Genomic DNA, 22,888 nt, shown 5'->3' on the forward strand with positions numbered 1-22,888 from the left:
TCCTTTGATGGTTCTGTATATTTTTTTTATTTTTGAGACGATGCATTTCAGTTCCATGTGATGATCAGATTTGTAGATTTCTTCTGCTAGATCAAACAGGAATGTGCCTAGCGGAAAGTTTCAGTGGATTTCCACTGACTGCAGAAGAAACAAGTGTGTACTGAAGTAGGCCTATACATAGGAAAATGTCAACTACATTCTTTTGTCTGCAATTGTTACTTAAAAATCACCCAGGACACTTGATGGTACATAAGATCACTTATATATAGGCATACGATAAGACATAGATCACTAGTCTGCATTTCCCCTGCAGCTAGATTGTTTTTTCTGAACAGATAATCATTCATCCATGATGAAGAATGGTACTGTCATTCAGACACCGCAACAATATTGGAGTGCCTAGGAAAGCATTTACAGGTGATGTCTGCCTGCAGTCACCCACTCTGTGAATCACAAATCCACTCAACCATAGCTGATTGGAGACTGTCATTCACGCGGGAAGGTCTGCTCAACAACTGAGAAAGCTCAGCAATGAGCTGCTTCATCATCCACGTAGGATATTGCTGGCAGAAAGCTAAATCCTGCATACAAAAGAAAAAAAAAAATGAAATGTTTTCTAAAGCGTTTCTGTGTATGCACGTGTATAGGCGAGTAAACATCAGTACAGCATTTAGAAACACAAAATACTACTTCCATTCACTTTCCTAATATTGGGAGGGGACTCAAGTGTGGCTCCCAGCATCACCAAAGGGGCAAAACATAAAATTTAGTAAATATTCGTTCTCAGAGACAGCAGACACGCAACAGGATATAGTTAGACTAAGGGCATGATACTGTACACATGATGGAGGAGAGGGTCAGAGACTGCCGACATACTGCAGGAGATGGTCAGGGGCTGCGGACATGATACAGGAGCTGGTCAGAGGCTGTGGACGTGATGGAGAGGGTCAGAGGCTGGGGACGTGATAGAGAGGGTCAGAAATTGCAGACATACTACAGGAGCTGGTCAGAGGCTGGGGGCGTGACGCGGGAGCTGGTCAGAGGCTGGGGGCGTGACGCGGGAGCTGGTCAGAGGCTGGGGGCGTGACGCGGGAGCTGGTCAGAGGCTGGGGGCGTGACGCGGGAGCTGGTCAGAGGCTGGGGGCGTGACGCGGGAGCTGGTCAGAGGCTGGGGGCGTGACGCGGGAGCTGGTCAGAGGAGGAAGTAAGGTTGCAAACAGTAAAAGACAGTTAACTAGATCACTGTAAGCGAGCAACTGAACAACCCATATGGTATAATGGCATTAGGAGGCTTATCGAGGCTCCAGCTGTGGGTAACACTCAGCGCTCGTGGATCCCTCAATAGAGACTTTCTGGCGGTCCTCCTGTGCTCCTGTGACACTGCACCTGGAAGCTCCCACCCGCTCTAGCACTCTGCAAGTGCTCCAACATTTTTCACGCACATTTTTAGTGTTGTACTTATATACTGAAAAAATTCCTAAGCTGTTTTAAAGGATTGGATTGGCACTTCTGTCTCCTAGGAGCTGGTCAGAGGCTGCGGACATGATGCATGATGCCGTCAAACTGAACATGTAATTGTGGGACTGAGGACATACTTCAGGAGACAGTCATAGATTGAAGACATATTACATTAGGCTGCACTAGAAAGCACTACTCTAGTATGGCAGTGTGAAAACAGATTGGTGTCTGTAGGGGCCCTGAGAGTCAGACAAAAAGTGCCACATTGCCACATGGCCACAGGCTGGACACCAGGGCCCTAAGGCCTCTTTCACTCGAGTGGTAGCTGCCCCACTGAAAAGCAGCCTGCAGTGAATTGCTTGTCAGAGGGTGGTAGAGCAGCAGCTTCCACTGAACAACTGTGCAGAAGGTGATATGCTTGGGTAAATGCCTGTGTTTTGTTTTTTTTTTTTTTTTTCTGCCAATAGGGATTTTGCATATAAAAACCATGCTGCAACTGCTTGGGTTGTGATGTGGTCCCATTGACCTAAACAGGCAGATTTGACAGATGGTGCCACCTGTTGAACTTGGCATGCCAATTTTAATTGGCCATGAAGTAAAGCAATGTGGCTGCAGCATGTGTACAAACCCCATTTGCTGTCGTGTGAGGTTTTAGGTGGACGATAAAAATGCAGCTCAACTCCCTGTTTACTGCTGCTTTGCCAATCGTCTGAACGAGGTCTTAAATTTTTACAGATATGTTTGTACATGTGTTTGCACACACTTTGTACACGCAAATTACTGATCTTCAATGCAGATGTTTCTATTTTGACTGTACGGATCTGAAAACATTGCAAGCTTACTGAGCTTTACGCACCATGTGCATACTATAGTACTGTGCTGATAGAAAACCCCCCTCCCCCTTTTTTTTTCTGCTGTGTGATTGAGCCCTAAAGCTTAAACATGGGCACATCCAATTTATAAAATTCTGCAAATGCATGAATTTACCTAAAATCGAAAGAAAATGGCACTAATTTAGTAAAAATGCCAGATAAATGCCTCTTAGATTGTAAGCTCTTAAGACCAGGGCTCTCTAAAGCCTACTGTATTAAACTGAATTGTAAATATACTGTCTGCCCTCATGTAAAGCGCTGCATAAACTGTTGATGCTCTATAAATCCTGTATAATTTTATATATATATATATATATATATATATATATATATATATATATATATATATATATATATATATATATATATATATTAAATGAAACCCAACAGATTTATTTTGCATATTAGAATACTGAACCATACATGGTTTCATACTTTTTTTTTTTTTTTTTGCGATTTTAATTAATTTTTTTAAATGACAATTTTCTCCTACAAACATTCAGTCCCTAATATTTAGTTTTAGCTTTAATCTGAATCCATTTTCACTTAAGCGAGATAAGTGCCGGTTCACACAGGGGCGACTTGTCAGGTGACCTAGCCGCCTGACAAGTCGCCTCCCGTTCTGTACAATGGAACCGTTCTAATAGGAGCGACGCAAGTCGCTCTGACTTAGAAAAAGGTTCCTGTACTACTTTGGGGGCAACTTGCATAGACTTCTATACAGAAGTCGTTTTGCAAGTCACCGTGGAAGTCGTGTGCAGGTCGCCTCGGCGAGGCGACCTGCAAGTCGTGCCGCCCCTGTGTGAACCGGGACTAAGACTTCAGGAATAAGCTACAAGAATGTGTCTATTTCTGAAAGAACTTGTGTGCCTGGAGTCTTTTGTTGAAGCCTCGATTTGTCCTATTCATAGTGATCTCTTCAAATTCTGTCAGTGTGTAAAATGTACTTTGAACTGAAATGGAAGTGGCAAACCTAACAAAGCCAAAGAGTTTGTACTTGTTTTCCTACTCTAATTTTTGCTGTTCTGTGGATGTAGTATATATTCAGGTACAATTTAAAGAAGAATTCCAAGTATGGATACTTTATACATAGATACATTGATGTAACTATGTACAGTGCATCCAGAAAGTATTCACAGCACTTCTCTTTTTCCACATTTTGCTATGTTACAGCCGTATTCCAAAATAGATTAGATTCATTATTTTCCTCAAAATTATTCAAACAATACCCCATAATGACAACATGAAAGAAGTTTGTTTAAAATCTTTGCAAATGTATTAAAAATAAACTAAAACAAAAATCACATGTACATAAGTAATTCACAGCCTTTGCCATGACACTCAGAATTGAGCTCAGGTGCATCCTGTTTCCACTGATCCTCCTTAAGACGTTTCTACAACTTGATTGGAGTCCACCTTTGGTAAATTCAGTTGATTGGACGTGATTTAGAAAAGCACAGTTAAAGGATCACTAAAGTTGTGTGTTTTTTTTTTTTTTTTTTTTAATAACAAACATGTTATACTTCCACTGTGCAGCTTGTTTTGCTGAGTGCCCCCGAACCTGGTCTTCTGGGGTCCCTCGGCGGCTGTCTCGCCTCTCCCCCCCCCCCCCTCAAGGACTCAACACTTTTATGCGAGCTCCCTCACATGGTGTTGAGTGCTTGCAGGCATGCTCCCGTGAACCAGCTGGCGGCCATAGCCGCTCACTGTATCACTTGGCCCCGCCCCCCAGTGCGTCGCGTCATTGGATGTGATTGATAGCAGCGCGAGCCAATGGCTGCGCTGCTTTCAATCCATCCACTCTAGCCAATCAACGGCCAGGCTGAGCGGCGAAGAGGATGTTGGGAGCGAGCGCGGTACTTTCGACGGGTCAGGTAAGTAAAACGGGGGGGTTGGGGGGGCGGTATTGTCGGATGTTTTTTCACCTTAATGCATAGAATGCATTAAGGTGAAAAAACTTTTACATTTACAACCCCTTTAACAATGCATGTCAGTATCAGGAACCATGAATCAGACCAAGACAGAAGTATAGTTAAATCACACTTGTATAATAATAATAACAAGGTAAACAGAGTAAGCGTAGTCAAAAAAAGCCAGAGTTCAGTAACCGGATCGGGTAGTCAGCCAAGCAAATGTCAGAGAGCCAGAGATAAATGTAGTAGTACAGCAAGCAGGATCAGAAGCCAGAAGGAACGTCAGCCGAGCAAGTCTTCAACAGGAACGCAGGAGAAAGTCTCTGTGATGTTGACAAAGGCGAAGGCAGAGATCAAGTGAGCTGGACGGCTTTAAGTAGGCAAGACTGGCGAGCAGAATCACAACAGCTGGGTAACTGGAGAGAGATGGGAGCTGGCAATTAGCCAATAGCTGAGTGGCCAGCTCAGAGAATGAAGGGCTGAGCCCAGCCCTGACAGTCAGAGCACAAACCAAGCCATGAAGCCCAAGGAATTGTCTGTAGACATCCAATACATTATTGTATTAAGGCACATCTGAGGAAGGGCACAGGATTTTTTTTTTTTTTTTTGCAACATTGAAGGCCCCAATGAGCACAGTGGCCTCCATCATCCGCAAATGGATGAAGTTTGGAACCACCAGGACTCTTCCTAGAGCGGGCAGCCGGCCAAACTGAGCGATCGGGGGAGAAGGGCCTTAGTCATGGAGGTGACCAAGAACCCGATGGTCACTCTGACAGAGCTCCAGCATTTCTCTGTTGAGAGAGAACCTTCCAGGAGAACATCCATCTCTACAGCACTCTACCAATCAGGCCTGTATGGTAGAGTGGCCAGACAGAAGCCACTCCTCAGTAAAAGGCACATGACAGCCCACCTGGAGTTTGCCAAAAGGCACCTGAAGGACTCTCAGGCCATGAAACAAAGATTGAACTCTTTAGCCTGAATGCCAAGCGTCATGTCGGGAGGAAACCAAGCACCGCTCATCACCTGCCCAATACCATCCCTACAGTGACGCATGGTGGTGACATCATCATGCTGTGGGGATGTCTTTCAGTCTTTTCCTCACATTTTTGTAAATATTTTATTATCTATTTTCATTTGACAACACTGAAGAAATGACACTTTGCTACAATGTAAAGTAGTGAGTATACAGCTTGTATAACAGTGTAAATTTGCTGTCTCCTCAAAATAACTCGACACACAGCCATTAATGTCTAAACCGCTGGCAACAAAAGTGAGTACAACCCCAAGTCAAAATGTCCGAATTGAGCCCAATTAGCCATTTTCCCTCCCTGGTGTCATGTGACTTTTTAGTGTTGCAAGTGTGAATGGGGAATGGTGTTAAATTTGATATCGCTCTCTCTCTTACTGGTCACTGGAAGTTCAACATGGCACCTCATGGCAAAGAACTCTCTGAGGATCTGAAAAAAAGAATTGTTGCTCTACATAAAGATGGCCTAGGCTATAAGAAGATTGCCAAAACCCTGAAACTGAGATGCAGCATAGTGGCCAAGACCATACAGTGGTTTATCAGGACAGGTTCCACTCAGAACAGAGGCCTCCCCATGGTCGACCAAAGAAGCTGAGTGCACGTGCCTGGCGTTATATCCAGAGGTTGTCTTTGGGAAATAGACGTATGAGTGTTGCCAGCATTGCTGCAGAGGTTGAAGGTGTGTGTGTGTGTGTGTGTGTGTGTGTGGGGGGGGTCAGCCTGTCGGTGCTCAGACCATACCCTACATCGAATTGGTCTGTATGGCTGTCATCCTAGAAGGAAGCCTCTTCTAAAGATGATGCACAAGAAAGCCCACAAACAGGTTGCTGCAGGCTAAGAACATGGATTACTGGAACCATGTCCTGTGGTCTGATGAGACCAAGATAAACTTATTTGGTTCAGATGGTGTCAAGCTTGTGTGGTGTCAACCTGGTGAGGAGTACAAATGTGTATTGTCTACTGTCAAGCATGGTGGTGGGAGTGTCATGGTCTGGGGCTGCATGAGTGCTGCTGTCACTCGGGAGCTACAGTTCATTGAGGGAACCATGAATGCCTACATGTACTGTGACATACTGAAGCAGAGCATGATCCCCTCCCTTGGCAGACTGGGCCGCAGGCAGGGCAGTATTCCAACAACCCCAAACACACCTCCAAGACGACCACTGCATTGCTAAAGTAGCTGAGGGTAAAGGTGATGGCCTGGCCAAGCATGTCTCCAGACCTAAACCCTATTGAGCATCTGTGGGGCATCCTCAAACGGAAGGTGGAGGAGCGCAAGGTCTCTAACATCCACCAGCTCTGTGATGTCATGGAGGAGTGGAAGAGGACTCCAGTGGCTACAAAAAAAAGAGAAGGGTCTCCCAGGGGTGGGGTTTTCTAGGCAAAAAATTGTAAAGGTAACTCTTAGAATAAAAATGTATAGCTTTATTGATGTAATCATTTTTACTCCTATATGAGTTACCTTTACAGTTTTTTTGCTGCCTAGAAAACCCCACCCCTGGGGGACCCTTTCCCTTTTTTTTGTAGTCACTATTTGGGGTGTGCAGCATGTTTCTTTGCTCCTATATGTGTTTTCTATATAGAGGACTCCAGTGGCAACCTGTGAAGCTCTGGTCTACTCCATGTCCAAGAGGGTTAAGACAGTGCTGGAAAATAATGGTGGCCACCCAAAATATTGACATTTTGGGTACAATTTGGACATTTTCACTTAGAGGTGTACTCGCTTTTGTTGCCAGCGGTTTAGACATTAATGGCTGTGTGAGTTATTTTGAGAGGACAGCAAATTTGCACTGTTATACAAGCTGTACACTCACTACTTTACATTGTAGCAAAGTGTCATTTTCTTCAGTGTTGTCACATGAAAAGATACAATAAAATATTTACAAAAATGTGAGGGGTGTACTCACTTTTGTGAGATACTGTACATAGGATTTTTTTCATTTTTAATAAATTTGTAAATATTTCAAACAAACTTCTTTTACGTTGTCATTATGGGGTATTGTTTGTAGAATTTATTCTATTTTGGAAAATGGCTGTTTTTTGTTTCATCAGTCTATCAATTAAGGGTGTGGTTAATTGCTCCCAGGTGACTATTTAACTTGTTGTAGGACTCAGTTGAGCGTGCTCAGTTTGAAGCTGTGGAGCTTGGGGTAAGTGGAGCTTTTTTAAGTGGGAGTTATAAACAAGAGTTTAAAACAGGAGGTTATAACAGGGGTCATAGTACCTGTGTAGTGTGAGTATCTGAGTGTTGTCTGAGTAGTGTGTGTGGATCGTTAGTACTTGTGTATTGTGTACCTGTGTATTGTCTTGAGTATTAGTGCCAGGAAGCTAGTTGTTAGGTAATTTGGACAGGGTAAAATCCTCACTAAATTTAATAGGTACGATGCCCGGCGGGTGTGGAGAGGCGACTCTTTGTACATCTTGCCGCATGTATGCGTTCCTTGATCATCCGATCGAGGGCGAATACTGCTGTGCAAAATGTAAGCACATTGTTTCCCTGGAAGCCCAGGTTCTGAATCTGGGGAAGCAACTGTCAGCACTGAGAAGTCCCTCCATACTAAAGGTGAGCCAGGAACGTACACGGCAGGTGCCGGCAGGGGCCAGCACAGAGGCGGGTGGAGACAAAGAGGTGCAGGCACTAGCAAAGAGTAGATGGGTGACAGTCAGGAGGGGTAGAGGGGGAAGTGCCAGGGAGGCCGATCCAGGACTGGAGCATCCCAATAAGTACGCTCCATTGAGTGACATTGGTGTAACCAGTCAGGGACCAGCACTGCTGGAGTTGAGGGACTCTCCTAGCTGCCAGGGGAAGAACTCCTCCAGTGAGAGTGGGGGGGCAGCAAAGGGAAAGGAAAGACAGATTCTGGTGGTAGGGGACTCAATTCTTAGAAGGACAGAGAGGGCAATCTGTAACCAAGACCTGAAGCGCCGAACAGTATGTTGTCTACCGGGCGCTCGGGTTCGGCACATCACGGATCTTGTGGACAGATTACTGGCAGGGGCTGGGGAAGACCCGGCTGTCATGGTGCACGTTGGCACCAATGACAAAGTCAGAGGCAGATGGAGTGTCCTAAAGAACGATTTTAGGGACTTAGGAGCTAAATTGAGGAAAAGGACCTCCAAGGTAGTGTTCTCAGGAATACTACCGGTACATCGAGCCACACCAGAGAGGCAGAGGGAGATTAGGGAAGTAAACAAGTGGCTGAAGAGCTGGTGTAGTAAGGAGGGGTTTGGGTTCCTGGAGGACTGGGCCGACTTCTCAGTCGGTAACCGGTACTATAGAAGGGACGGACTGCACCTAAATGAGGAGGGTGCAGATCTGCTGGGAATGAAGATGGCCAAAAAGTTAGAGGGGTTTTTAAACTAGGCGATGGGGGGGAGGGTCCAGAGACAGTGATAGCCAGCGCGGAAGATATTCCAGAGGGTAGTATTGGGGGCATTAGTGGTAGGTTAACCAAAGCACAAAAACACAAGGTGAGTATAGTAGCAAGTCCAAGTTGCAATCTTGAAACACCCAATATGAGGACAATATGCGACCGGTCTAAACTATGTGGCATGTTCACCAATGCCAGGAGCCTGGCGGACAAGATGGGTGAACTAGAGATACTGTTGTACAAGGAGGATTTGGATTTTGTGGGAATTTCAGAGACCTGGTTCAACAGCTCTCATGATTGGCTGGCAAACATTCAAGGGTATACCCTATACCGCAAGGATAGAGAGGGTAAAAAAGGGGGAGGGGTATGCCTATATATCAAGAATAATGTACAAGTGAATGTGAGAGATGACATCACTGAGGGGGCTAGGGAGGAGGTGGAATCTTTATGGGTAGAGCTCCAAAGGGATGAAGCTAAGGGGAAAATAATACTGGGAGTATGCTATAGGCCCCCTAACCTGAGGGAGGAAGTGGAGACGGATCTCCTATCACAAATTGGATTAGCAGCAAGGATGGGAAGTGTTATCATAATGGGGGATTTTAATTATCCAGACATAGACTGGGCGGAGGGAACCGCGCATTCATTTAAGGCTCGCCAGTTCCTTAATGTCTTGCAGGACAATTTTATGGGTCAGATGGTAGACGCACCAACTAGAAATAAAACATTACTAGATCTACTGATTACCAACAATACAGACCTGATAACAGATGTGGAAATACGGGGCAATTTAGGTAACAGCGATCACAGGTCAATTAGTTTCAGTATAAATCACACAAATAGGAGACATGAAGGGAACACAAAGACACTGAATTTCAAAAGAGCCAACTTCCCTAAACTACAAACCTTGCTAAAAGGCATAAATTGGGATAAAATATTAGGAACAAAGAATACAGAGGAGAGATGGGTTTGCTTTAAGAGCATATTAAACAAGGGCATTAGCCAATGTATCCCATTGGGTAATAAATTTAAAAGAGCGAACAAACATCCTGGATGGCTTAACTCCAATGTAAAAATGCATATAAAAGCAAAGGAGAAGGCCTTCAAAAAATACAAGGTTGAGGGATCATCCACAGCATTCAGAATTTATAAAGAATGCAATAAGAAATGTAAGGGTGCAATTAGGATGGCTAAGATAGAACATGAAAGACACATAGCGGAGGAGAGCAAAAAAAATCCCAAGAAATTCTTTAAGTATGTAAACAGTAAAAAAGGGAGGACAGACCATATTGGCCCCATAAAGAATGAGGAAGGACATCTGGTTACAAAGGATGGGGAGATGGCAGAGGTATTGAATTTATTCTTCTCCTCAGTATTCACGAGTGAATCGGGGGGCTTCAGTAACCAAAACTGCAGTGTTTATCCTCATGACACAACACAGGAAGCACCTACATGGTTAACAGAGGACGGAATTAAAATTAGACTTGAGAAACTTAACATTAATAAATCACCGGGACCAGATGGCTTGCATCCGAGGGTACTTAGGGAACTCAGTCAGGTGATTGCCAGACCGTTGTTCCTAATTTTTACAGACAGTCTATTGACTGGAATGGTGCCAGCTGATTGGAGAAAAGCCAATGTAGCACCAATATTTAAAAAGGGCCCAAAAAACATCCCTGGGAATTACAGACCAGTTAGCCTAACATCAATAGTATGTAAACTCTTGGAGGGGATGATAAGGGACTATATACAAGATTTTAGTAATAAGAATGATATCATTAGCAGTAATCAGCATGGATTCATGAAGAATCGTTCTTGCCAAACCAATCTATTAACCTTCTATGAGGAGGTGAGTTGCCATCTAGATAAAGGAAGGCCCGTAGACGTGGTGTATCTGGATTTTGCAAAAGCATTTGACACAGTTCCCCATAAACGTTTACTGTACAAAATAAGGTGCGTTGGCATGGACCATAGGGTGAGTACATGGATTGAAAACTGGCTACAAGGGCGTGTTCAGAGGGTGGTGATAAATGGGGAGTACTCAGAATGGTCAGGGGTGGGTAGTGGGGTCCCCCAGGGTTCTGTGCTGGGACCAATCCTATTTAATTTGTTCATAAATGACCTGGAGGATGGGATAAACAGTTCCATCTCTGTATTTGCAGATGATACTAAGCTAAGCAGGGCAATAACTTCTCAGCAGGATGTGGAAATCTTGCAAAAAGACCTGAACAAATTAATGGGGTGGGCGACTACATGGCAAATGAGGTTCAATGTAGAAAAATGTAAAATAATGCATTTGGGTGTCAAAAATATGAATGCAATCTATACACTGGGGGGAGAACCTCTGGGGGAATCTAGGATGGAAAAGGACTTGGGGGTCCTAGTGGATGATAGGCTCAGCAACGGCATGCAATGCCAAGCTGCTGCTAATAAAGCAAACAGAATATTGGCATGCATTAAAAGGGGGATCAACTGCAGAGATAAAACGATAATTCTCCCGCTCTACAAGACTCTGGTCCGCCCGCACCTGGAGTATGCTGTCCAGTTCTGGGCACCAGTCCTCAGGAGGGACGTACTGGAAATGGAGCGAGTACAAAGAAGGGCAACAAAGCTAATAAAGGGTCTGGAGGATCTTAGTTATGAGGAAAGGTTGCGAGCACTGAACTTATTCTCTCTGGAGAAGAGACGCTTGAGAGGGGATATGATTTCAATTTACAAATACTGTACTGGTGACCCCACAATAGGGATAAAACTTTTTCGCAGAAGAGAGTTTAATAAGACTCGTGGCCACTCATTGCAATTAGAGGAAAAGAGGTTTAACCTTAAACTACGTAGAGGGTTCTTTACTGTAAGAGCGGCAAGGATGTGGAATTCCCTTCCACAGGCGGTGGTCTCAGCGGGGAGCATTGATAGCTTCAAGAAACTATTAGATAATCACCTGAATGACCGCAATATACAGGGATATACAATGTAATACTGACACATAATCACACACATAGGTTGGACTTGATGGACTTGTGTCTTTTTTCAACCTCACCTACTATGTAACTATGTAACTATAACATAAAATGTGAAAAAAGTGAAGCGATGTGAATACTTTCCGGATGCACTCATATACCATACCTGGCTGATGCCCCTGGAAGCTGGAAATCACTGAAGTAGACTCTGCTAATCCAGTGATATTCATTTGCTTCTGGGTCCCATGCCAAGTGGGAAAAAGTTTTTTCTATGAATGAGGGAGCAACTATAAATGACAAATAAGCCCACAATTCTAAGGAAAATGGCAGCAGAGGGGCTGATTGCCCAAAAAGCTAGCAATCAGAATTCAAGTACAATTTCCTAACAGACTTTTGTCAGCTTTCCATATACTTGAGCAACTTCCACTTCTGTGACACCATGGCTGCTCTGTGTTCCCCTTTTTATAGTTCAGGGGCTGGCACAAAACCAAAACCCCCATTATTGACCCTGCTTTGCCTGCTGGCCAAAGTTCAAAGACCCTTGCAGTACAATGAATTCTGGTGGGTGAACTGCAGCATTAGTTCTACAAGATCACAAAGATTGAACATGCAGGGTTTTGCCTCAAACCAATGGTGTAACTGAACCTGAACCTCATCCCTAACGATAGATAGTAAAGCAAAAATTAGAATGACGTGTTAAAGCGTACCCCTATAGAAGTCGGCAATGCTAGCTTTCATATTTTCTTTCCTTGCATGTTAAAGGACACCGTTCTGTTGCTGAGCAGTAGAGTGTTGGCCATTAACCATGATGATATGGATGTTGTCATTGGGTCCTGTGTCATCCTGGGAGAAAAATGTTTCACTGTCACCGCAGGACTATATAGTGCTCAGTGGAGATCAGCTTATATTGGTGGTATCATTTCTCACTAGCTCTAGATTGCATTTCAGATTTAGAAGCCTGCTAAGCAGAACATCTGTGTGGCCTTTTCCTAATCTCTTTTCTCCTCTTCTAGAGTGTGTATAAATGTGCAAGGGACTTTTTATAAATAAGCGCCTTTATGGGAAGTGACTGGTGTGAATGGTTCTCCATATTTAAAGTGGTTGTAAAGCTCTGATGTGAAATATGAACAAAGCATGTCCCTCTGTAGTGTGTACTTGTCTCAATCCAGAGCACCAAGTGCCATTTCGGTCTGCTGCCACATTTCTCTATCAGTATGACAATTTTTCCTGACACCAAGAGAAAAAAGGTGATGGGCAAGCACAGCCTGTGATTTAACAACCTCAGCTATGTTCTCGTGTGAATGGAGTGGGGTGTATCTTCCCTTCAATCAGCTCTCAGAACTCTCCTCACTGAGCTCTTTGATTTCAGCTCTCCACCCCCTGCTTTTCAGAGCTGAGGGATCCTGTGTAAATTCTGCACTTTGAAAGGATATAGGGGACCGGCTGCTGTAGATAAACTGGTACAACTTATGTATCACCTGAGGCCAGTCCCTTCACTGGGTATATGTAAGAATTTACAACCACTTTAAAAAAATATATTGGGCGACATGCATATGGGTGCACTTGCCCATGCAAAGTAAAGACGCATATTTCTGATGCCCCACAGGAGTCTAAGAGCTATGCACATCAGCCACCCATAGTCATGAATGGATGAAGGAGGTTGTACACAGCTATGTGCCTCCATTTGCATAAAGTAGTGCACGTGCATAGACCGCATCTGTCACATACCTGGTAGAGATTAAGCTGGAGAAGGGGCTTCTATTGCTTATCTTGTCTGACCCCCCTGGTAGTGATGACAGGAAGTCAGCCCTTTTCAGCCAGGGTGCCTTGAGGTTTCTTCAGGGGGTGCCTTGGCAAAATGCCTAAAAATTGCCCAAAAATGTATACAAGCCAGCAGATGAAGCTGGATGGATGAAGCCTGCCTTTTGATTACACAAAGCCACAGGTTTTCATTGTGCACAATTACAATCTTCTAGCCACCAGCATCCTAGGAACCAATGACTTTCCCCTGAACCTCTCCGTCGTTGCTCGGGACACATTAGCTGAATGATGGAGAAAAACTGACGGAGAAGAGAAACCCTGGAATACTGTCAGTACCAGTGTGCAAAAGTGTATTGGATTTGGAAGAATAAATCACCTCTAACGTTGGGTGTCCTATGTGTATGGATGTTGATGTATTATGTAACACTATTAGAATAGTTTTTACATTTTAGAATAGGGTGCCTCAGGTCCATAATTTTTAAGGGTGCCTTGACTGAAAAAAAGGTTGAGAAACACTGGTCTAAGTGATAGAAACCTGTTAGAAAAAAGTTTTTATGTTTGTTCAGCATTAATAAGTTATGGGGTGCCTGTACATGCTGGTGGCTAACATTTTTGTACAATTTTTTATTTATTACAGATACTTGTATAGTGTCATCAATTTACAAAGCGCTTTACGTATATTGTACATTCACATCAGTGCCTGCTCTCAGAGACCTTACAATCTAAGGTTCCTAACTCAAAATACATATACTAGGGCCAATTTAGACAGGAGTCCATTAACCTACCAGCATGTCTTTGAAGTGTGAGGAAACTGGAGTATCCCCACGTGGGCACCAGAACATATAAACTTCAGACAGGCAGTGTCATGGTTGGAATTTGAACCAACAACCCTAGTGGTGCTAGGTGGAAGTGCTAACCACTTGGCCACAGTGCTGCCCATGAACTAATGCCTATAATTCTGCTAACCAATACTTTTCTACTTGATTGATTTGATATGCCTCTTTCTCAAAGACAGGAGCCATCCTATATTAAAACCACTACTGGCCAGATTTGGACTTTCAATATTTTCTGATGCTGATTTGGATTTTGTTACATAGCTGTGGGAGTTAAATTTGTAATAGAACAAGAATAGTTCTTAAGATCATGTCACTTAAGTGATTTTGTTATAGCTTTCACACAGGTGGCAAGGGGGTGTCGTCGTTGAGCCATGTCTTTCCCACTCACTTAAAAAATAACAAACTTTGAAGGGGCTGTACACATGCTCCAGTTGCAATGCACCGCTTGTTGAGTTGTCGGTTGTTTTCCGAACCTGGACAGACTTGGAGGAAATCAGACGTACACAGATGCACATCCCTTTAAATCAGGGGTGTTCAAATCTTTTTCAAAATAAATGCAAATTAACTAATGCACTGCCCAATAAGAATTCTCTTGCCTTTTGTGGCTGTGTGTGGTGAAGAGTCTAAGGATAAGCTTGGGCGTGTTATTTGGATATCCCGTATTTATCAGCGTATAACACGCACCTTCACTTTAAGATGGAAGTTTGAGGAAAAAAATTACATTTTAAATAAAGAACAGTGAAGCAAAAGAAGGGGCAGTGCCCATCAATGCAGCATAATCAGTGCCCATCTGCAGCCTCTCCGTTGCCATGAATGTAGCCTCACCATTGCCTGAATGCAGCCTCACCATTGCCATCAGTGCAGCTTGATCCATGCCCGTCTGCTGCCTCGGAGGGGACAGGGAGGGGGCGGGACAAGTGTCGACAGATTACATACAGGAGAATCTCCTGTTTACTCGGCGGCCTCTTTAATACAAAGTCCTGCCTCCTATGATAGACAGAACAGTGTCCAATGCTAGCCCAGGAGATTGGCTTTCCTATTACAGAGGCCGCTGAGTAAACGGGAGATTCTCCAGTATATAATCTAACGGCACTCACCCCCCCCCTTATATTTTTTGTGGCCCCCCCCCTCTGGGATTCGTTGGGGGCCACAAAAGAAAGAGATAAATCTATCTACAGTGGCTTGCGAAAGTATTCGGCCCCCTTGAACTTTTCAACCTTTTGCCACATTTCAGGCTTCAAACATAAAGATATAAAATTTTAATTTTTTGTGAAGAATCACCAACAAGTGGGACACAATTGTGAAGTGGAACAAAATCTATTGGATATTTTAAACTTTTTTAGCAATTAAAAAACTGAAAAGTGGTGCGTGCAAAAATTATTCGGCCCCTTCACTTTCAGTGCAGCAAACTCACTCCAGAAGTTCAGCGAGGATCTCTGAATGATCCAATGTTGTCCTAAATGACTGATGGTGATAAATAGAATCCACCTGTGTGTAATCAAGTCTCTGTATAAATGCACCTGCTCTGTGATAGTCTCAGGGTTCTGTTGAAAGCGCAGAGAGCATCATGAAGACCAAGGAACACACCAGGCAAGTCCGTAATACTGTTGTGGAGAAGTTTAAAGCCGGATTTGGATACAAAAAGATTTCCCAAGCTTTAAACATCCCAAGGAGCACTGTGCAAGCGATCATTTTGAAATGGAAGGAGTATCAGACCACTGCAAATCTACCAAGACCTGGCTGTCCCTCTAAACTTTCAGCTCAGACAAGGAGAAGACTGATCAGAGATGCAGCCAAGAGGCCCATGATCACTCTGGATGAACTGCAGAGAACTACAGCTGAGGTGGGAGAGTCTGTCCATAGGACAACAATCAGTTGAACACTGCACAAATCTGTCCTTTATGGAAGACTGGCAAGAAGAAAGCCATTTCTCAAAGATATCCATAAAAAGTCTCGTCTAAAGTTTGCCACAAGCCACCTGGGAGACACACCAAACATGTGGAAGAAGGTGCTCTGGTCCGATGAAACCAAAATCGAACTTTTTGGCCACAATGCAAAACGATATGTTTGGCGTAAAAGCAACACAGCTCATCACACTCAACACACCATCCCCACTGTCAAACATGGTGGTGGCAGCATCATGGTTTGGGCCTGCTTTTCTTCAGCAGGGACAGGGAAGATGGTTAAAATTGAGGGGAAGATGGATGCAGCCAAATACAGGACCATTCTGGATGAAAACCTGTTGGAGTCTGCAAAAGACCTGAAACTGGGACGGAGATTTATCTTCCAACAAGACAATGATCCCAAACATACAGCAAAATCTACAAAGGAATGGTTCACAAATAAACGTATCCAGGTGTTAGAATGGCCAAGTCAAAGTCCAGACCTGAATCCAATCGAGAATCTGTGGAAAGAGCTTAAAATTGCTGTTCACAAACGCTCTCCATCCAACCTCACTGAGCTCGAGCTGTTTTGCAAGGAAGAATGGGCAAGAATTTCAGTCTCTCGATGTGCAAAACTGATAGAGACATACCCCAAGCGACTTGCAGCTGTAATCGCAGCAAAAGGTGGCTCTACAAAGTATTAACGCAAGGGGGCCGAATAATTTTGCACGCCCCACTTTTCATTTTTTTATTAGTTAAAAAAGTTTCAAAAATCCAAAAGATTTCGTTCCACTTCACAATTGTGTCCCACTTGTTGGTGATTCTTCACAAAAAATAAAAATTTTATATCTTTATGTTTGAAGCCTGAAATGTGGCAAAAGGTTGAAAAGTTCAAGGGGGCCGAATACTTTCGCAAGCCACTGTATCTATCTGTCTATCTGTCTATCTATCTATCTATCTATCTATCTGTCTGTCTATCTGTCTGTCTATCTATCTGTCTGTCTATCTATCTATCTATCTATCTATCTATCTATCTATCTATCTATCTATCTATCTATCTATCTATCCATCCATCCATCCATCCATCCATCCATCCATCCATCCATCCATCCATCCATCCATCCATCCATCCATCCATCCATCCATCCATCCATCCATCCATCCACATTACCAGTGGGGCCTATAGACTAACGTGGGGCTCCCGATCTGAAAGGGGTCATCGTCTTTACACTTTATACAGGGGGCCCAAAATCACAAAAGCAGTAAATTGTCAGTCTGCAGAAAACCCACCAGTTGTGTATTAGCTGTAGGTCCTCTTCAGTATTCAGCAGAATGTTTGCTGCAACCTCTAATATGATTATGCCATTTTTTTTTTTTTTTTTTATTCCAGAGTATGCAGCCGGTGAATGTACATGAACCAGTCCAGCTTAGAAGAGTGGTTATATGTCACAGCATGGATAAAGCTCTAAAGGAAGGTAAGCCCAACTTAATTTTCCTCTTCTTTTTCTGCCCCTTTTCCCTTATTCTATCCTGGAAAATTTAATCAGCTGTGATTGCTTCTCTACAGCTGCCTGCAGGCACTTTTTGTGAGTTGGAAATAGCTCAGTCTACGCAACAGACATTTGTCACTGCAGCAGTGAGCAGACTAGAAAATAATTTGAGGTGGCATGAAGCACTTAGTAATTCTTCAGCAAAAGAAGAGAAAATAAATACAGACAGATTTGTCGCTGCCAAGACTTGCAAAACGCTAGACTTGTGTAAGTTAATTATAGACAGTTTGGCACCTCCAAGTATCACTGCAGCCCAGTGCTGATATAGGATTTGACCATTTGTTCCAGGTCCTAGTTCATGTTCATGCATCTGCTCATACAAGCTAGTCAGAAAAAAGCATGTGCACAGTGAAATGAAACTATAATGATTTGGAGTCTATTTTTTAATTTTTTTAATTTGTGTGATTTTATGTTATTTTTTTAAGGCGCTGTGGGTTAGCCAAAAAATAGTACTGCGAAAAAAACAAAAACTGTTTCTCTATTTTGATTAAAACCTGGTTCTGGGGGAGAAAGGGGAGTCACTACTATGATGACATAGGAACTCTCTAAATATGTGGTGATCAAATTACTTGACATAGTTACATAGCAGGCGAGGTTGAGAAAAGTCCAACCTATGTGTGTGATTATATGTCAGTATTACATTGTATATCCCTGTATGTTGTGGTCGTTCAGGTGCTTATCTAATAGTTTTTTGAAATTATCGATGCTCCCCGCTGAGACCACCGCCTGTGGAAGAGAATTCCACATCCTAACCGCTCTTACAGTAAAGAACCCTCCTACGCAGTTTAAGGTTAAACCGCTCTTCTACTTTTAGTGAATGACCGCGTGTCTTATTAAATTCCCTTATGCGGAAAAGCTTTATCCCTATTGTGGGATATGGGGCCTAAAGCATGGCCCCTGACATCACCAAAGGCCCAAAGAGAAACAAGCAATGTTCAGTCTTTCTAAAACTATGGAAAGTTGTCAGACTGTTGTACTGGAGTAGACCGTAAAAGACTGCAGGCCCGCTACAGGTAAAAGTCAGAGACTATGGGTATGCTACAGATGTGGTTAGGCACTAGGGACATGCTGCAGGGAGTTGTCCGGGTATGGTCATGCTGCAGAGAGTTGTCCGGGTATGGTCATGCTGCAGAGAGTTGTCCGGGTATGGTCATGCTACAGGTGTTTTTAGAGATTAGGGACATGCTGCAGGAGACTTTAAGACTATGGTTCTAAGAAAAAAGGGTATACAGTGGTGCTAGAGGGGTGTATAAAAGCACATATCAATAGAACATCATGATGTAATTAATCAGTACAAACTGAGAGTCCATACATAAGAGGATGTTCATGCAGCACCTGACGGTATCACCCTTCTGTTCAAACGCATATAATAAACCATCAAAGTGTAATAAGAGAGTCCATAATAAAAGACCATAGTTTGCAGACCAAGCAGCACCCTTAGAGTGAAGCAGGTAACTTTCTATATGGTAAAAATAGGAACAGAGGGGTGCCAGACTAAGTGCAGTATTAAAATCAATTTATTAAAAATTATTGACAATTGTTAATCCACAAAATCATATTAGTAAGAGTATTACAGGCACAATAGGTAAATCGTCTGTCTCTGTGCCTCTCCAAACCGTCTTGGTGCAGTGGCAGCCTCGAGCATCAGCTGTATTGTTGAACAAAGTAGGAAGCATGCTACAAGCATGGTTGGCATTTAGGGACATAGTGCAGGAGACTCTCACAGACTATGGACATGCTATAGGTGTAATTAGACGCTAGGGATTTTGCTGCAGTAGACTGTCAGAAACGTGGGACATGTTACAAGAGACTGCTAGTGATCACTGCCATTTAAGTCTCTTTACATGACACCTCTCCCTACACGTCTCTTTAAATTTTTTTCTTCTCGTTTTCAGAGAAAGATCCCTTATTAAAGGTCAGAGCCAAAAAAAAAAAGGGAAAAAGAATGTACAACATAGAAAAAGTAATAAATGGCAATCCTAATCAAACAAATCCTTTAGCTAACAGAAACCTGCTTTACAAATTCCCTCACTGTCCTTGATGTTCTATAAGCATTTGGTCATAGAGAACATTGTCTACTGGCACAATGTAACAGAGAACGATACGGCCCTTGAGCGCAGGTTGGGTACCAGGGCTGTGAGCCAAAGGGCTGCTTTCAACACAACTGAAAGCTAAAATAGCTGATAATTAAAAAAAAGTAGCCTCTAGCTCCATCTGCTGGCTGAATAGAATACTGCATAATATTATATGCAAAATATCCACCTACCTGGGTTGTCTGTAAGTCTTCGTGTACAGGGGACGTTGTTCAACCTCTCCTGAATGATTTAACTTGACAGCTAGAAACTGGCATCTAAAAACAGCTGTTTAGCCGCATTTACATGCCGCGTTTGCATCTAGAACGTTTGAAAAAAATGTTTGGGTCAAAATGAAAAACGCCTGTAAACAAAATACTGCTAAACGCAAGTTACCGCGTTTAGCCGTGTTTGGAGCTTGAAATGCCTCTAAACACAGCTTCTGAATGCACTTTTTTTGGGGTTCCAAAAAAAGCCTCCAAACTCAACTGCCTAGAAAGGACTATAAACGACCCTGTGTACATGTACTGATAAGATAACAGAGGAGAGTTCAGGAGCTGTTGAAAAAAATGCCCAACTGCTCCTAAATGTCCGTTTACCATCAGCAGTGTACATGAGGCCTTATATGGTGACTGGGATTTTTGTATCCGTGTACTGCCATTCAGTGTTTTGCATCAACACAAAGCCAAAAATAAGATTTTGTGGTTTATTTTGGAATACTTGGATCCATTATCTAAAAAACCACATAAGATTTTGAAAAGCGTGCAGGAAGCTTTGACTTTTATGCATAAAAAAAAAAAAATAGAAACAGATGGTGATCAAAATAAGATAAATGTGAAAAGCAAAAAGGCAAACCCAAAAATACTTTGGCGTGATAAAGTAAGTAAAGGAGAAAGCGAACCATGTCTTGTGCTGACAGCTAACACTGGCCGTGCCTTGTCTGCCTTCTGAACAATTTTCAGAGTTCGAATACAGCGAGCTACCACGGAGACAACGCAGAAAACACAAGGTCACAATAAAGGGAAATTGGCTCTATTCAATTCTCAGCATTGCTAGACAGTCTATTCCTAAATGGCTCTAAAAATGGTTCACCCTTTCAATGCACACTGTGAATGGAGCCTTATAGTTTCTGGGGTTCATCTTGATTGCCCTCAGTAACAATTCTTTATCTGCTCTTTACCTGAAGAATATAGGAGGGACAATACTTCTTACTGGACAATACGTAGTCCTTAATTTGGGGCACATTGATCATTTAGGGCCCATTTAACCTGTCTCCTCTCAATAATGTTCATTCTTGTGTTCTTTGGAAAGGTCCGTAAATGGATGGTAAACTCAGCAGAGTATTGGGTAGACCCATGACATGCAGCTCTCCAGGATTACAATTTATAATCTCCATAGCAGAACCGGCATTCTTATATACTGGTGGGGTTGCATTGCAGATAATTACCAGCAATGAACATCATCTGGCTAATTTTATTAATGGCAATGTGCAAAGTGCTTTAACCCAAACAAACTGAAATCGAATAAGAATGCATAGATTTCATCCACATTTGCAGTAAACTGAAATCTAGTTAAAGTGATTTGTGAACGATCACCTTGTAAAACAACCCATTCAGTTTAAAATAGGAATGAAAGGCAAAAGATTTGTGTATACATATTCCAAAAAAAAAAAACCCCTTCTTTTTTTTTCCCTTTTTTTTTTTTTTTTTTTTAGTGATCGCATTCCCTCTGTTCTCAGCTGCATAAGAGCTGGGGGGAGGAGAAGTAGCAGTACACTGAGCTTTCTAGTGAAAGGCTGAGCAAGGGGGGTGTGTCAGGACTGATCATTGGAGTGGAGCTGAGTTTCCAGCCCAGCTAGAGAACTGACCATGGTGTGCTCTCCTGCTTAGTGTGGTCAGTTTCTGATAGGGAAGTATAGGGATTGGGAGGAACACTGGGGATTTCACATAAAGGAAGCAATACAAATACAACATGGCACTCTTTCATACAAGTACATGGTACCACAGGTACATATCAGGAATATGAAATGTTGGGGTAACAAACTCTTTAAGGCCTCATGCACATGAGACGCTGTTAAACTCGCATTCAGAGGCAGTTGGACACTTTTTTCAACTGCCCCTGAACCCATTCAATGTTATCCTATGTGTCCATGTACACAGTCTCGTTTTTTGGTGTTTTTAGGCAGTTGCGTTTAACCTTGTTTTTCCAGAAGCAAAAAAATGGGTTCAGACACAAAAGTTTTCCACTTTTCAGACGCCAAATGCGGCTAAACGCCGGTACTGCATTTAGCCGCGTTTGCGTTTATAAGTGTTTTTAAAGGAACATTTTACGACCTGACTTTGGGGCCCCATATCTCGGGGCCACTTGGTGCTAGGAACCCCACATTTGGTGTGTAAACACAGTGGAACTTGCACTACAACATATCATTGGGGTTCCTAGCACCAAGTGGCCCCGAGATATGGGGCCCCAAAGTCGGGTCACAAAATGTCATTCTCTGCTGCAGAAGTGCTTGACATTTTGCGACCCGACTTTGGGGCCCCATATCTCGGGGCCACTTGGTGTTAGGAACCCCAAATTTGGAGTGCTAACGCAGTGGAACTAACACTATAACATATCAAAATTTGGGGTTCCTTGGGGCAACTTGGTGCTAGGAACCCCAATTTGGATATGTGGTAGTGCTAGTTCCACTGTGCTAGCATACCAAATTTGGGGTTCCTTAGTACCAAGTGGCCCCTAGATACGTGGCCCCAAAGTTGGGTCACAAAATGTCATTCTCTGCTCTGCAGGCGCTTCTAGAGGCAAACGCTGTAAAACGCGGCATGCAAACGCGGCAAAACGGGCGTATCTAAACGCCAGTTTCAGCTTTTAAAAACGTGTTCAGCAGAGTTTGCACCGGCGTCTCGTGTACATGAGGCCTAACACCATTTATTTATTTATTTTTTGCCATTGCTTGGTAGGGCTTGTTTTAGGCCTCATGTACACTGCTGCTGGTAAATGGACGTTCAAAGGCAGTTGGATGCTTTTTTCAGCTGGCCCTGAACTCGTCCAATGTTATCTTATGTGTACATGTACGCAGGTTAATTTAATGTCATTTTTAGGCAGTTGCGTTTAGAGGCTTTTCTTTGAAGGCAAAAAAAATTAGTTCAGATGCTGACGTTTCTGACGCCAAACGCGTCTAAACGCAGTACAGG

General features: G+C 43.1%; 1 protein-coding gene across 1 annotated transcript in view; it reads left to right on the top strand.

The window, feature by feature from the left end:
- The window catches only part of SNX25 (sorting nexin 25), a 254,772-nt gene that overhangs the window by 48,426 nt on the left and 183,458 nt on the right, over positions 1-22,888 (top strand). Inside the window, exon 2 of the mRNA XM_073607376.1 lies at positions 17,466-17,550. Within this exon, the coding sequence (XP_073463477.1) occupies positions 17,466-17,550 (85 nt within the window). The remainder of the gene's footprint in view (positions 1-17,465; positions 17,551-22,888) is intronic.

Source organism: Aquarana catesbeiana, linkage group LG01 (genome assembly GCF_042186555.1).
Source record: "Aquarana catesbeiana isolate 2022-GZ linkage group LG01, ASM4218655v1, whole genome shotgun sequence".
Taxonomy (NCBI): Eukaryota; Metazoa; Chordata; class Amphibia; order Anura; family Ranidae; genus Aquarana; species Aquarana catesbeiana.